The sequence below is a fragment of the Mytilus edulis genome, chromosome 2 (assembly GCF_963676685.1).
Source record: "Mytilus edulis chromosome 2, xbMytEdul2.2, whole genome shotgun sequence".
NCBI classification, from domain to species: domain Eukaryota; kingdom Metazoa; phylum Mollusca; class Bivalvia; order Mytilida; family Mytilidae; genus Mytilus; species Mytilus edulis.
In genome coordinates this window covers 89,676,746-89,690,858 of record NC_092345.1, presented here as the reverse complement: position 1 = coordinate 89,690,858, position 14,113 = coordinate 89,676,746, and the positions used below count along the sequence as shown (strand labels likewise).

Here is a 14,113-nt window from a genome sequence, read left to right as displayed (position 1 = left end):
TGCCCAAAAAAATCCATAAAGATTGAACGATATGATCCTCAACAAAAAGCGGATTCTATGAAGCAATAATAAAGAGATGGTAGACATGATTGAAATATACCCTTGGTCATCATTAACACAGATCTTTTGTAATTGTTAATCAAATCATTTTGCTTCTCGTAAATCTTTTGAAAATATGACATCATCTTTGAAATCTACAAACCTTGAGTCATTAACTCATTTGTAAGCAAAAAAAAAAACCCTCTATCAAGGTAATCAGGGTATAAACGCCGTCCTTGAAATAGCACACCAACTAGGAAAAATGCCACATATGCAGAAGATGCAAGAATGTTGTTACTTATAAATAGAAAATTTACAATATGAAAATCGACGTTATCTCTTTTGTAAAAGTCATCAACTGACCCTTAATGTAGATATATTTTTAGAGTACCGTTATGAAGCAGACCAAACTGTATTCAAGCTATCCTTTAATTCTAGTTCGTTTGAAAAAATCCACTCAACAGTCTATAACTTTTAAATCATTTAAGAATTGAGTGCTTCTTTTATTAACTTCATAGGCACGTTATTTTATAAAAGCGTTGACCGAAGTACATTTTGTATGAAGCGCGCACGGTCAACGCTTTTACAACCCTATGAAGTTATAAAAAGAAGCATTCAATACTTATAACTACATTTTTTAGGCTATGATCCTGATAACACGAATTTTATAATTTTTTGAATTTAATTCACCTGTGCACTTTATTGTAGGACCACATGTTATCATGAATGATAAGTTTTATTGAATGATGCAATTGCTTAAGGCATAATACGTGATGTACAGTTAGCCAATCAGAATAAAGTAAGGCCGTTAGTTTTCTAGTTTGAATTGTTTTACATTGTCTTGTCGGGGCCTATAATACATGTCGATGACTATGCGGTATATGCTTTGCTCATTGTTGAAGGCCGTACGGTGACCTATAGTTGTTAATGTCTGTGTCATTTTGGTCTTTTGTGGATAGTTGTCTCATTGGCAATTATACCACATCTTCTTTTTTATATATTATAATGAAACATACATCTAATGTAATTGTTCATTGATAGTAAGTCATTAATATCATGGAAAATTCTTTTCATTATTCTGAAATCTTCATCACACGAACAAATGGAAAAAAATCAACAAGAAGAGCAGCACAGCTTGGTCCCTGTCTAGTAAAAAAATAAATAATTCATATGTTGTCTAAAACAACAGTATCTTGATGATGTCAGTTATATCTATTTGCCTTTTGTTATTTTATAAATACCCCCTAAACATAAATAAACATAAAGGTAACAGTAGCATACCGGTGTTCGAAAAAGTACTATATTCTTTGAGACAAATTAAGGTTACAAAGCCAATTAGGAGAGTCTATCATCACTGCATCGCCTGCTTTTGTTAGCAGATATTAAAATTTTTATTTACTTAAATGTTACTTCTTTAAATAAGCTCAGATTAAAAGAATCGTTTCTGTTTGTGATTTTTGTTAAGCTTAACTAATTACAGTGCAGTTAGTGTAATATAAAATTTTCAAACTTTCTACCAACATATGTATTAACAACAATACAGCAGAATACAATGTACAAAAATCATGTACATATATATCACTAAAACCATTTTAAAATATGAGTTACGAAGCAGTGTAAACATTTGCATTCTTATTTATGTATTTATCATGAGTTCATGTCAACAAATAACGTAAATATTCATTACGAAACCACAATTTTTTCAGAATTGAAATTTAAAAATAATTTAAATACGCACATGTTAAAAAAACCCAAAGATACGTGTCAATGTAGCAACTGGGAAAACATAAAAATTATGCATAGTTAAACTTCATTGTTTATAAAAGTCTTGCAATCTTATTCATCATGTAAGTTAATTAAAATTATTAATTACTTTAATTGTTATGCATGACACGATCTAAATTTGACATATGCGACCATTTTGTTTAAACTATTGTGATATGTTAAAGCTTCAATTTCGCCTTGTGTTTGTGATTTTTCCTTTTTGCTTATTTTGAAGTCGATATTTAAACTCAGGAATATTATGTGTAAATACATCATCTGAAATCTAATTTCTCTATTTTTTTGTACTCGGATTCATTTAGCACGTAAGTATCATTTAAATGAGGAATTACGTCATATTGTCATCAGAAGTGATGAATTTGAACGAACTGCATGTTTTTTTTTACCATAATCATTGTTGCAGAAAGACGACGAAGGACTTGTATCCTGTTTACCAGTTTTATGTTACCATTGATAATTATACATCGTTACAAACGACAGTGCAGCATGTCTGAATCTTATATCCGTTACACACCAAAGACAAGTTAAATATGGATATAATTTTCAGATAGTTTGTCTCTAAAACCTTCAATATATGATTGTTTTAATCTGTTATAATGAAAAAGGATGTGAATACCAAGCTGAAGGAGGATAACAAAAGGCTTTGCACAAAATACGCTAATCCAAACAACGAATAATTAGGGGAAAAAAGAAAGAACAATTTTGTTTACATTCAATTATCATATATCTAACTGACCGTTGTCATCAGGTCTTCTACACTTTCCATTTGTTGTATCTTCAATTGTTAAAGTGGCCAGTAAAGAGCTTGACACACGATTACTGCAAAAGACTGTATGCTACATTTTGAATGTCTTTTGTATTTATATTCTGTTAGGGTGCTTTGTCGTTGTCGTATAATTGATATCCACCTTTTCATATAAGATGATACATACGTTTTTTTGCTTTAAATTTTAGTGTCTGCTACATGTTACTTGTACAGTGTTTTAGAAAAAAGTCGTAATGAAATTAAAAGATAACCTGTTTTTTCATACTCCAATGTGTCAGAAACCTTGAGGGCATTCTTTAAACGACACACGTAAAATCTGCTATTAACCAGGTTTAATCAAACATTGCCAGCATGCTTGTACCAAGTCAAAATTATGACAGTTGTTATCCATTTGTTTGATGTGTTTGATTTTGCCATCTGCCATTTGCTGAGGTACTTGCCGTTTAGAATTGTCCTCGTAGTTTGGTTTTGAAATTTTACTTTTTTCTTCATATAAGGATAACATCTACATGTATCCACAGACGCCAACTGTCAAGTCTATCACAGATATACAAGTAGTAAATTAATATTAATCAAATGTGTTAACTATGTATGGTGTGTTCATCATCCTAATTAGTTTGTTTCTCAGAAGAGTATAACCACAATAGTGACATCGCGGGGATTCACCATCCCATTTACAGCCCAATCATGATTATTTAACAACACAATGACACACTCAATTAAATTGATGTTTGGTTTAGGAGTTTTTGCCCCTTTTTCAAACTTTTGGTAGTTTATGCTTTTAAACCACTTATTTTGAGTTGACCTCATTCTTGACCTCAAATGCACCTGACTAAGACTATTTGAAATACAGAAGCATATTGTGTGCACAGGAAAATCAGTTAATTTATACAAATTTATCTCTTTAATATTTTAAATATTTAAATAGACATTAATACGTGATATGAAAACATGAAAATATTTAAATGAATGAAATTAAGACGTGACCTATTGGTCTATTGTGCCAAATGTAAATTTTAGTATCTGATTCTTTAATTGTTCACTTTGTTCATATACATTATATATATGATGATTTACACATGTCACTTTTAAACTATTCACTTATTTTATACTGCAGTTGGAACTATTTTTGAAATGTCATTTTGTGCCATGCTACTTTTCTCCACAATATGGGGTTCCTCTATTAGGGATAAAAAATAAGTATTATTTTTAGTAAAAAAATTCAATTATATCATTTTTTTCATAAAGACAACGTTGCAACTGAGTAGGGCAAGGTTAACAGAACCCTTCTACAGAATAGTGCCGGATAATGAATTATTTACATAAACTATTCGGTTTTTAGGGACATATTCTGAATAAAGGAAGTTAATGATAGAAGTTTCCTGTTATGTTTTGTTTTCTTAGAACGTTTATGATTATTGATTAAAGGTCCATGTTATATGTGTATTTGATCACAATTACCGAAAGTGAATATTTTTTATTGTATTTTGAAAAAACAATACACTGACAAAGTCCATTTATTGTACGTCTTTACGATATAACCACTCCCCCCACGTTTTATGCGGGGTTCGTGTTGCACCTTTTTTGTTGTGTTTTGTGATCTGTTGTTTCGTTGTTTTTGTTTTTGGCCATAACATTGTCAGTTTGCTTTAGAATTTGAATGTTCCTTTAGTATATTTCGTCTCTCATTAGCAATCATACGACATCTTCTTTTTTTATATTTACTTGTACATCTGATAGGTTTCGCATGTCTTTTATTTAACTATCATGGTTCATTGGTCAATTGCAAGTTTTTGCCACAGAAAATGTCATTCTTTTACTGTTTTGATAATCTTCATATGATAGAATCATCTTACTAAATCAGCTGCAATTCAGTGGTTGTCGTTGGTTTATATGTGTCCCAAGTCAGGAGCCTCTGGCCTTTGTTAGTCTTGTATTATTCTAATTTTAGTTTCTTGTGTACAATTTGGAAATTAGAATGGCGTTCATTATCACTGAACTAGTATATATTTGTTTAGGGGCCAGTTAAAGGACGCCTCCGGGTGCGGGAATTTCTCGCTACATTGAAGACCTGTTGGTGACCTTCTGCTGTTGTTTTTTTCTATGGTCGGGTTGTTGTCTATTTGGCACATTCCCCATTCCATTCTCAATTTTACATATTTCTTTTTCGTTCTTATTTTTATATTAATAAGGCCGTTCGTTTTGTCGTTTGAATTGTTTTACATTGTCATTTTGGGGCCTTTTATAGCTGACTATGCGGTATGGGCGTTGCTCATTGTTGAAGGCCGTCCGGTGACCTATAGTTGTTTATTTCTGTGTCGTTTTGGTCTCTTGTGGAGAGTTGTCTCATCGGCAATCATACCACATATTCTTTTTTATATTAACACTTTATCCAGTAATAATCATTTTATTTTAGTGTGACTGTTGAATAGATTGGCAAAATACGAGTATCGGTATGAAAGTCATCTTTTGAAGACCAACTAAAACTTTAGACATATTTTTTCAAGGAATGCATTTGTACAAAAGAGTATTTCAAATAAAAATTGGAATAAAACCGTTCAAACCATTTTACTTTTTTTTAATTTTAAAATGTTATCTCTTTATTGCAGATCGTAATGAACTTCAAGTTCGTGATAGCATGGTCCAGCCTATGGCTACCTCTAACTATAGGACAAGGTAATACACACGAATAATAAACAGTTTCGTCAAAGGGTGTAAGGAACTTAATAAAACGCATTATGGTATCTTGTATCAATTTTAATGCATAAGACCCGCTTATTTCAGGAATGTGATCTTCAATTGCGCTATATACCACAGGTTTGAAAGTCCTTTATAAATAAAACAACCCTTGTTTGTGTATCGCACAAATACTAAGGATTTTCTTATCCCAGGCATAGGTAACCTTAGCCGTATTTGGCACAACTTTTTTGAATTCTGTGTCTTCAATGCTCTTCAACTTTGAACTTTCTAACAACTTTGATTTGAGCGTAACTGATGACGCGCGTCTGGCGTATTAATTTAAAAGCCTGGTACTTTTGATAACTATAGTGACTTAGATCAATAATTCTAACGACAAACAATGGAAAATGAAATCATTTAGATTGTAAAAACAAAACTCGAAGTCTTAAAGATAAATGAAGTCTTGTCACTGTGGGAAGCTGCAAGATAGTTATATTTTGTGAACACTAGTTATTATATGATACAAAATAGTGTTTTGTACATCAATTGTAAGGTTTATTTTGTCACGATTAAAGTGATCAGATATTTATAGATTATCGTTTATCATCTCAACTCGATTGATTTTCTCGCTTGAGCCGGTATGGCGAAAGTAAGAAATGCAGTCGAATTGAGATTACCAATTATGATTATATGTTTATCGTTATTTTACCTATGAGGACGTCGTCAGTTTCATTTCAATTGACAACACCAAGTTCTCCCTTAGTTTCAAGCAATAATTTTTCATATCATTCATTCAGGTTTAATCAATCATTAACTACATACAAAAATGCCTGTGCCAAGTCAGGAATATGAGAGTTGTTATCCATTCGTTTAATGTTTTAAAATTATTCCCAAGAACTCCATCTGTTAATACAACAAACCACAACAATAATTTATTTTAAGATGTTACAAAGCTAGATATATATCCAATTGTCCTTGATTTCCTCCTTATTGCAAAGCATAAACAAACAATTGTTTAACAAAAATGCAAACATAAACATGGAATACAAGTATAACAACACTGATCAGGACAACTGCAGAAAACGTTATGTAAAAATAAATATGATCAAACATCTAATGTGTAACATCATTTTACAATTGATGGATCTGTTATTTTGTATTTAAAGGAACTAAAATTTATTATATTTCGAACATCATGTTTGAATGAAATATATATTTCAGTCTGAAAATAATGAAATCTTCGTACGGCTACATATAAAGAACATAAATACATGTTTCCATTATATAATATTGATTACTTTTTTCATCATTATTTTAATAGTTCATGTTAACAAAATCTAAAAGAGATGTAAAAGATACCAGAGGGACATTTAAACTCATATGTCGAAAATAAACTGACAACGACATGACACAAACAGAAAAACAATAGTACACAACACACAACATAGAAAACAAAAGACTGAGCAACACGAACCTCACCAAATACTGGGGTTGATCTCTGGTGCTCTGAAAGAGGATAAGTATGTTCTGCTCCATATTTGGCACCCGTCGTGCTGCTCATGTCATTACGAACCTAATACTAAGAATAAGTCGATAAAAGAGTACAGGTTTGTAGTTAATACATTATGATCCGTTATCATATGTGAAACGGATATACCATAACGGTCGACCAACTCATGAAGCACATACTTCAACATTTGATGTGATGATCAAGCCGCTTCGAACACCGTTAGCACAACTATAACATACCATCAAATAAACACCAGCAAGTCCTTTTCATTGCACATGTAGCGCTTGGATATAATTTTCAAAACCTTTATATGGTGATTCCCGATGAAATGTATCTCTGAATGACATTAATGGTTTGGGTACATATATGGTACGCAAAAATGATAACTTTGATTTTAACAAGATGCAGAAGAAAGTTATTGCAATAGATGACAACTTTTTCTCTATTGATTATATTCTTTCTTGTAAAAAAGGAAGGTAAGATAAGAAAGACAAAGAGAGGAGACAAACAACAGGATAAAACAAGTTACACATTAAACTGCATATTAGGTTAAAGTAGATGACATTACATAACAATTTATTACATATACGTTTGTTTTGAATAGGATGTCCATACAGCAGAACAGTTGTACCCGGTGATGCAAAGAGGTATATAGAAATGGTACATAATATTGCACATGAACGACATTGTGCTCCAGGGACTGAGTTTGATCCAACAACTTGTGAATGTTCTCTACTATCTTCTGGAGCATGGTCACCTGGTAGGTTCTTTCATTTGATATATAAGTATAGTATCCGGGGTTTTCATTTGATATATTAGTATTTGATCCGGGGTAGGTTCTTTTATTTGATATATAAGTATTTGATCCGGGGTAGGTTCTTTCATTTGATATATCAATATTTGATCCGGGGTAGGTTCTTTCATTTGATATACAAGTATTTGATCCGGGGTTTTCTAAAATACAAGCGAATATTTTTCTACTAAACCAAGTAAGGAATTAAACAGGCGTTATAAAGACTTTTGTCATATGTAAATGGAACATTCTCGGGATTTTAATGGGTTAATCCTTATGATTTCGGTACAAGCAGATCGAAAGAGAATGTGTTTATCTTATTATCCTTTTAAAAATGTATATTTTGTGAATATTTAGGATCCTATATATCTCCAGATAAATATACAAATACATAATTTCTAAAAGATGCTAAGTGCTGATTTCTTTTTTGTGGTCTTCCGCGTTTTAATAAGGTTTGGTTATTAAATACTTAGGCTTCAAGCTTATTCGACATTAATTGTCAAATTTGTATCTGGTAAAAACATTCGGTACTTTTTATTTTGTTAAAAAAACATAGATATATGAATATGTGATATGAATGTCAATGAGACAACTCTCCAACCAATGTTTGTTTTGTGTAAATAGTCATTTATACCCATTTGATATAGACTAAATTTAATTGTTTTGCATGATCAAATAACCGAGTTGCCTTTGTTTCCAAAGAATCACTTCACACGCCATGCTTAAAATCTTTGCGCAAACTGTGTTATATTGAGAACGGGAATTTAACATTTCATTATAACCATGAGGAAACCAAAAGGTAAACAGTACAAAAAAATAGTTTTAGGTAAAAATACTGGCGAGTCATTACAAGGCCTTATTATCATGTAATGCAAATACTCTATATTTTCTATCTGAATTTTTATTTTCATCTTGTTTTTATGGTCAGTCAAAACTGAAAGTTATAAGAAATTATAGGGAAGAAAAACACCGTAAATTGCGTAGGCAGCATACAAGTTTATTTCTGTGGGTTTGTTTTGGAATCAAAAATAAAAACAATCCAATTTGAGGCTTAAGAAATACCTACATGTAAAGATTACTTTTTAAAAATCAATGGTATTAAATTATGGATTTTAGAAATCATATCAATTGTTTTTTGATCAGGTAAGTTAAAAGTGATTAGGTAATAACATAATGACCAACCAACTTCTATTAAACTCTCTTAATTTATAAAAAAAAACAGTTCTAAGAAACTAAAATTCAAACTCACCCAGTGTACGTTGATCTTTGATACTTTGTATGTCCCCTTTGGTCATATACATGTAGTTCCTAACATATTCAAGATATTTAATCACCATTGGCTTACAAATGCTTGTGTTTGGACATTCTTGATGAAGGTAAATAGAGAAAAGTGCTTTGAACATGAACTGATAAAGTGTTACTTTTTTTTTATGTCAAACTTCTGGGTAGACAACAAGGCACTCGAAAAATAGCTTCTTTGGATTATTTTGAGAATGTCTTGAAAGATTAATGGAAACAATCTTATTAAACATTCAAAACCACCAAAATTTGAGAATCCGGTTGATTGAAGACACTTTTATGTATGACTTTAAATTTGGAGGCATATTATTACGTTGTTTATAATTGTGTTTCGTAATTTGGTAGGATCGTTGTCTTATATACTTGAAATACTTTTTTTAAAGGACTGGCATTCATTGACGGATTAGCAACTGCATACCCTGAGCTTGCAAACATGCCTCTTGATGTCCTTCAAAAAGAAATTTTGCTTCTATCATCACCAACTATGTATCCTACGAATGTAAATTCTGTCCCGTCTTCATTTCAAAAGCCAACAAGACTGAATAATCAAAGGAAACAACAAATTGATATGTTCTCTCCGTCATCTCTCAATACTCAGCAAATTTTGGACCTTTTCCAGAATGTTAGACCAGAAGATATTCCACCCGATGTGTTAAATGATTTAGAGCACCTTATGTTTTTGGAAAATGGTCCTTCTGGATCAAACATTATTCCAACACAGAATGTATTTACTCATTTGCCGACAAGACACAATAATGAGAGAACGTTCATTCCAGCACAAAATGAACATGTGGTTGGAGCATTTAGGAATATGCGTACTCAAAATCAGTTTCAAAACCCAGGAAGCCATTCTCAAAATCCTTCCCAATTATTGACTACTAAACCAACTCCTACCTTCCGAGAAATTAAAGATTTAATTGCATCTTTTCAGAATCTTTTGACAAAACCTACATTGCAATCCAATATTATAACGCCTCTTTCGCAAACTCATAGCACACAAAATCCTACAATACAAAAGAAAAATGCCTTAGATAATTTCCAATCATTAGCCAATTCAATATTAAAAGCTTTCCCACCAAAAACACCAACCCCCACTAGACCTTCTGTACTAGTGAGTCCGGTTGCTTCTCCACCACTTCGCAACCATTCCCCTTCGTCGGTGCCTATTGGAATGAGAACATCGCGAATTAAATCTAAACAAACAAATAAACCCAACCAGCATCAAAGAACGATACCACAACCAATAATTCCAAAAAAGACAGAGAACCTTTCTGAAGCACCACCTCTTGCAAAACCAAAAGTCAATACACTACCAAAACAGTGGATATACTGGGGTAATGCAGATGGTACAAAAACCAAACCTGCTGTTTATCCTCGTTTGGATTCAAAAACAGAAAAAAAGACGGAGAGGCTTTCTGAAGCACCACCTCTTGCAAAACAAATGCAAATACCAAAAGTCAATACACTACCAAAACAGTGGATATACTGGAGAAACGTAGATGGTACAAAAACTAAACCTGCTGTTAATCATCGTTTAGATTCAAAAGCAGAAACAATGAAAATGGACCAATCCAAGACGAATATAAAAAGCTCATCTCAAATTGATCGCGTATTATCTGTTCAAAAATTAACTACTCCAGTCATGCAGCCAGTCAATAAGTCTCAGCGTAAATTATTAAAATCTGATACAAAAATACAAAAAACACCCCCACCTACAACACCGAAACCTGCGTCTCCTTCTGAAGACAAAACACCAAACCCTCAGGAAGAAATGTCAGCCACAAAAGTACTTAAAATGATAAAAAAGCAACTAAAAGAAGCTAAAAAAACAGGGAACCTTCCCTTTTCTCTTCTTAAAACATTGCTAGAAAAAAGAAGTATGCTAATGAAAAAGTTAAAAGAAGAAAGAAGAAGAAAGAAAAATAATAACTCACAGAACCAGCCGGAAAGCAAAAAATCAAACAAAATGGTAGACAAACAAGATAATGAGACGATTAAGTCTAAACCAGTAAATGAACAGAAGTCCCCTGAAGTGCTTCAAGAGCAAAAAGAAAATCTAGAAACCATATCCACATCTGAAAATGACTCTTCTAAGGGTAAAAATCAAAAGCAGGTCAATGAAACCAGTACATCTGAACAAAAAAAAATTACTAATCAGGATTCCGAGACTCCTCACACTAGTACAAAAAGCAATGAAAATCAACAAACAGTTCAAAATGTTATTCCAAATTTTTCATTTTCTTCAGGGGCATCGCAACCATCAATACAGGGAACTGATCATAACCGACCTAAAAGCAAACGCAGAAAGTCCAAAACAGCAGGTAAAATAAACAATTTAGATACATCTTTACCTACAACAACAAATGCACCAGAACCAAACAATGACGTATTATTACTTAAACCTTTAAACAAAACAGAACCTATAATACTAGAAACAACCTCAACTAGCGAGAACACTGCATATATGCACAACAGCACAAAAAGAGAAGCACGCAACAATACAAATATAGAAATTCTCGATGATACAGAAGCAAACGAGTTTTACATTGTGCATGCACTACGATTACAAAAAAGACAGATGGATGCTGGCTTGCTTCCAAAAACATATACAATAGCAGAGCCGCCTCCAATTCCTCCATTATTAGATACTGATATTAATTATAAAACATTAACATACACACATGTGAAATCTCGCATCGATAACACAGGCACTACACCTGTATATCAAGTATGGACAACGAACGAATTACCTCCTTCGCCTCCACCAAAGTAAAAAAAAAAGAAACCTAGGAATCCTCTATTTAATAATTTAATGCAATATAAACATTTTAATCAAATAAATGTACTATTCTGTAAATTAAAATTTATTCAAATAAATATTCAAAAGGCAAACATGAAAATTTGTGTTAAGATAATAGCTGTGAATTTCACTTCGAAATTATATGAATAAATCCTTCGATAAACCGACGAAAATAAGAATGTAAAAGGTAGTTGGATTTATTTAAAGTTTATGAAGCCAAACTTTTTATTTCCCTTCTTACAGAATTCAGTTACAAACCTGCTCAAAATGGAATATCTTCCCAAAGTTACGATTTATTAAGTTTATTATCTGGAAAACCTATATTGGAATCGATTCCTAGTAGAAAAGTGAGCACACCAGTAGAAAAGTCAACACCACAGTTACGGGGATTAAGTCAAACAATACCGAATAACAGTCCTAAGCTTGATTTATTTTCTCGAACAACTAGTACTAAATCTCGTCAGTCAAGTGCACAGCTGAATACTCCATTACTTGATCAGGATTTAGAAACGATAACCGCATTCTTAAGAGAAAGAAATGCACTAAAAAGTGTGAACCCAAGAACTGTCAGAAATTCGTTTGTAGCGGAATCATATCCGACAACCCTAACAAAGACACCAGATAAATCCCATGTGAGGACTCTAACATTACCGACAGAGAAACCAAAACCTCGTGTTCAATTAACACATCCAGAGTCTACACAATCCAATTTAAAAACTGTTAATAAACAACAGGCTGGAAGTGCGCCATCTCTTTCTAAAATAGATGAACAAAAACGACTCATTCTTCAAAAATTAATGCAGAGACTATCAGCATTACAAGCTAAAAGTTCAAACAGTGGGAACGGTGTGTCTATGAACGTACAAAGTGTTAATAACAACGGACAAAGTTTTAATAACAACGGACAAAGTGTTAATAACAACGGACACAGTTTTAATAACATCGGGAAAAGTGTTAATAATAATGGAATGTCCCAACAAAATTCTAATAGTCAATTTAATGGTATGCAAATGTCAACTTTAAGACAAAGCCCATCAACATCTGGGCAAGCGTCTTCTAAAACATCGCCATACAATATGATGTTTAGGAGTATAGCCATGAAGGAAGGAGCAAGTGACGCTCAGGAAATAATGCAGGATAGAATGACTGAAATGGGTGGTGCAGGTGCGTTGTCAATGGGTATGCCGATGTCAGCAATGAATTCAGAAGTAAGATCTCAGCTAGGATCCACACTTTTTGAAAATAGTCCAATGGCGTTTTTATTGTAATTATTGTTGTTGGATTGAATTGATTTTAAGTACATGTATATTTTGTCTTCTCATATCATCATATCGTTTTTATAAATATAAAAAAAATCCAAACAATAAACAATCTTTTCATTTCAACGATAAAAATACACAAACACAAAACAAGTTCATTATAAATCAAGCACGATTAGAGCGTGGCAATTTATGAGGGCGCAATTTATGAATTTGGAACCACTTACTTTTTATTTAAATTAAATGCTATTTTTATTTTACAATTCGCGTATGTTCTATATATACTAACCGCTATCTTAAGGTCAACAACAATAAGCAATTACTCTGATCTCTACTTTTTGTTATGTCTTCTGTTGGATTTTACTTGTATATAATGTCTCTCTCTTACTTAAGTATAGTTCAACAAAAATCTCATCCAAATTGTCTAAATTTAAAAACAAAGTGGTATTCATATTTAAGATCTATTAATAAACTTTGTAGTTTATAAAAGTATTGTTTTTTCAGTCGATTTAAAACAAGGAGATGTGCTAATTAGGCAACTATCCACCAAATATTGTCACTTTCAGGATTTTCATGTAGCCGTGCAAATCTTCTAAAATGAACAAAGTCACTGTCTTATAGTGAGGTACAAATATGAGATGATGTAATGTAATTCACCCGAGAAAAAAATCAACAGTTTATATGGGGACGAAGTCCCCAATTACGGTAGAAAAATCAATAAAAAAAAAAAAAAAAAAAATCGGGAAAATTTCCCGAATTTTTCATTCTACTAATGAACTCAAAATCGTTAACTTTTTTTTCAGATCTACTTCCTGTTCCGGTTTTCTCCGCTTTTGCGCAGATATCTGTCTTGTTTGCATGAGACATTGAAAAAAAATATATTTATCAGTCTAGTAAAATATAAGATTGGATCTCAATACAAATTCAATTTTGATAATTGTCTGATATGAAAAAACGTTACCTGATGAAAGCGTTTCTTTTGTTTACATCGAATATGACGTCATAACTTAAAGAAAGTCACAGCTAATATTCCCTAACAACAGAATCAAAATCGGGCACGTTACGTACGGTATTTCGGTTTCTTCTATCAACGTGATTGAATTAAAAAAATAATACATACAGACTTCGTCCCCATTCACAGGTTCCCAGTCAACAGACTAACAGTGGGCCAACGTTGGCAAATGGT

At 32.3% G+C, this 14,113-nt stretch overlaps 1 protein-coding gene across 1 annotated transcript; it reads left to right on the top strand.

Moving 5' to 3' along the window:
• The first annotated feature begins 1,944 nt into the window (after positions 1-1,944).
• LOC139513351 (inner centromere protein A-like) lies at positions 1,945-13,346 on the top strand. The gene is made up of 5 exons (XM_071301755.1): positions 1,945-2,126; positions 5,197-5,263; positions 7,381-7,536; positions 9,252-11,189; positions 11,912-13,346. The coding sequence occupies exons 2-5, from the start codon at positions 5,203-5,205 to the stop codon at positions 12,934-12,936; spliced, it is 3,180 nt and encodes a 1,059-aa protein (XP_071157856.1). The 5' UTR covers positions 1,945-2,126; positions 5,197-5,202; the 3' UTR covers positions 12,937-13,346.
• Positions 13,347-14,113: the final 767 nt, after the last annotated feature.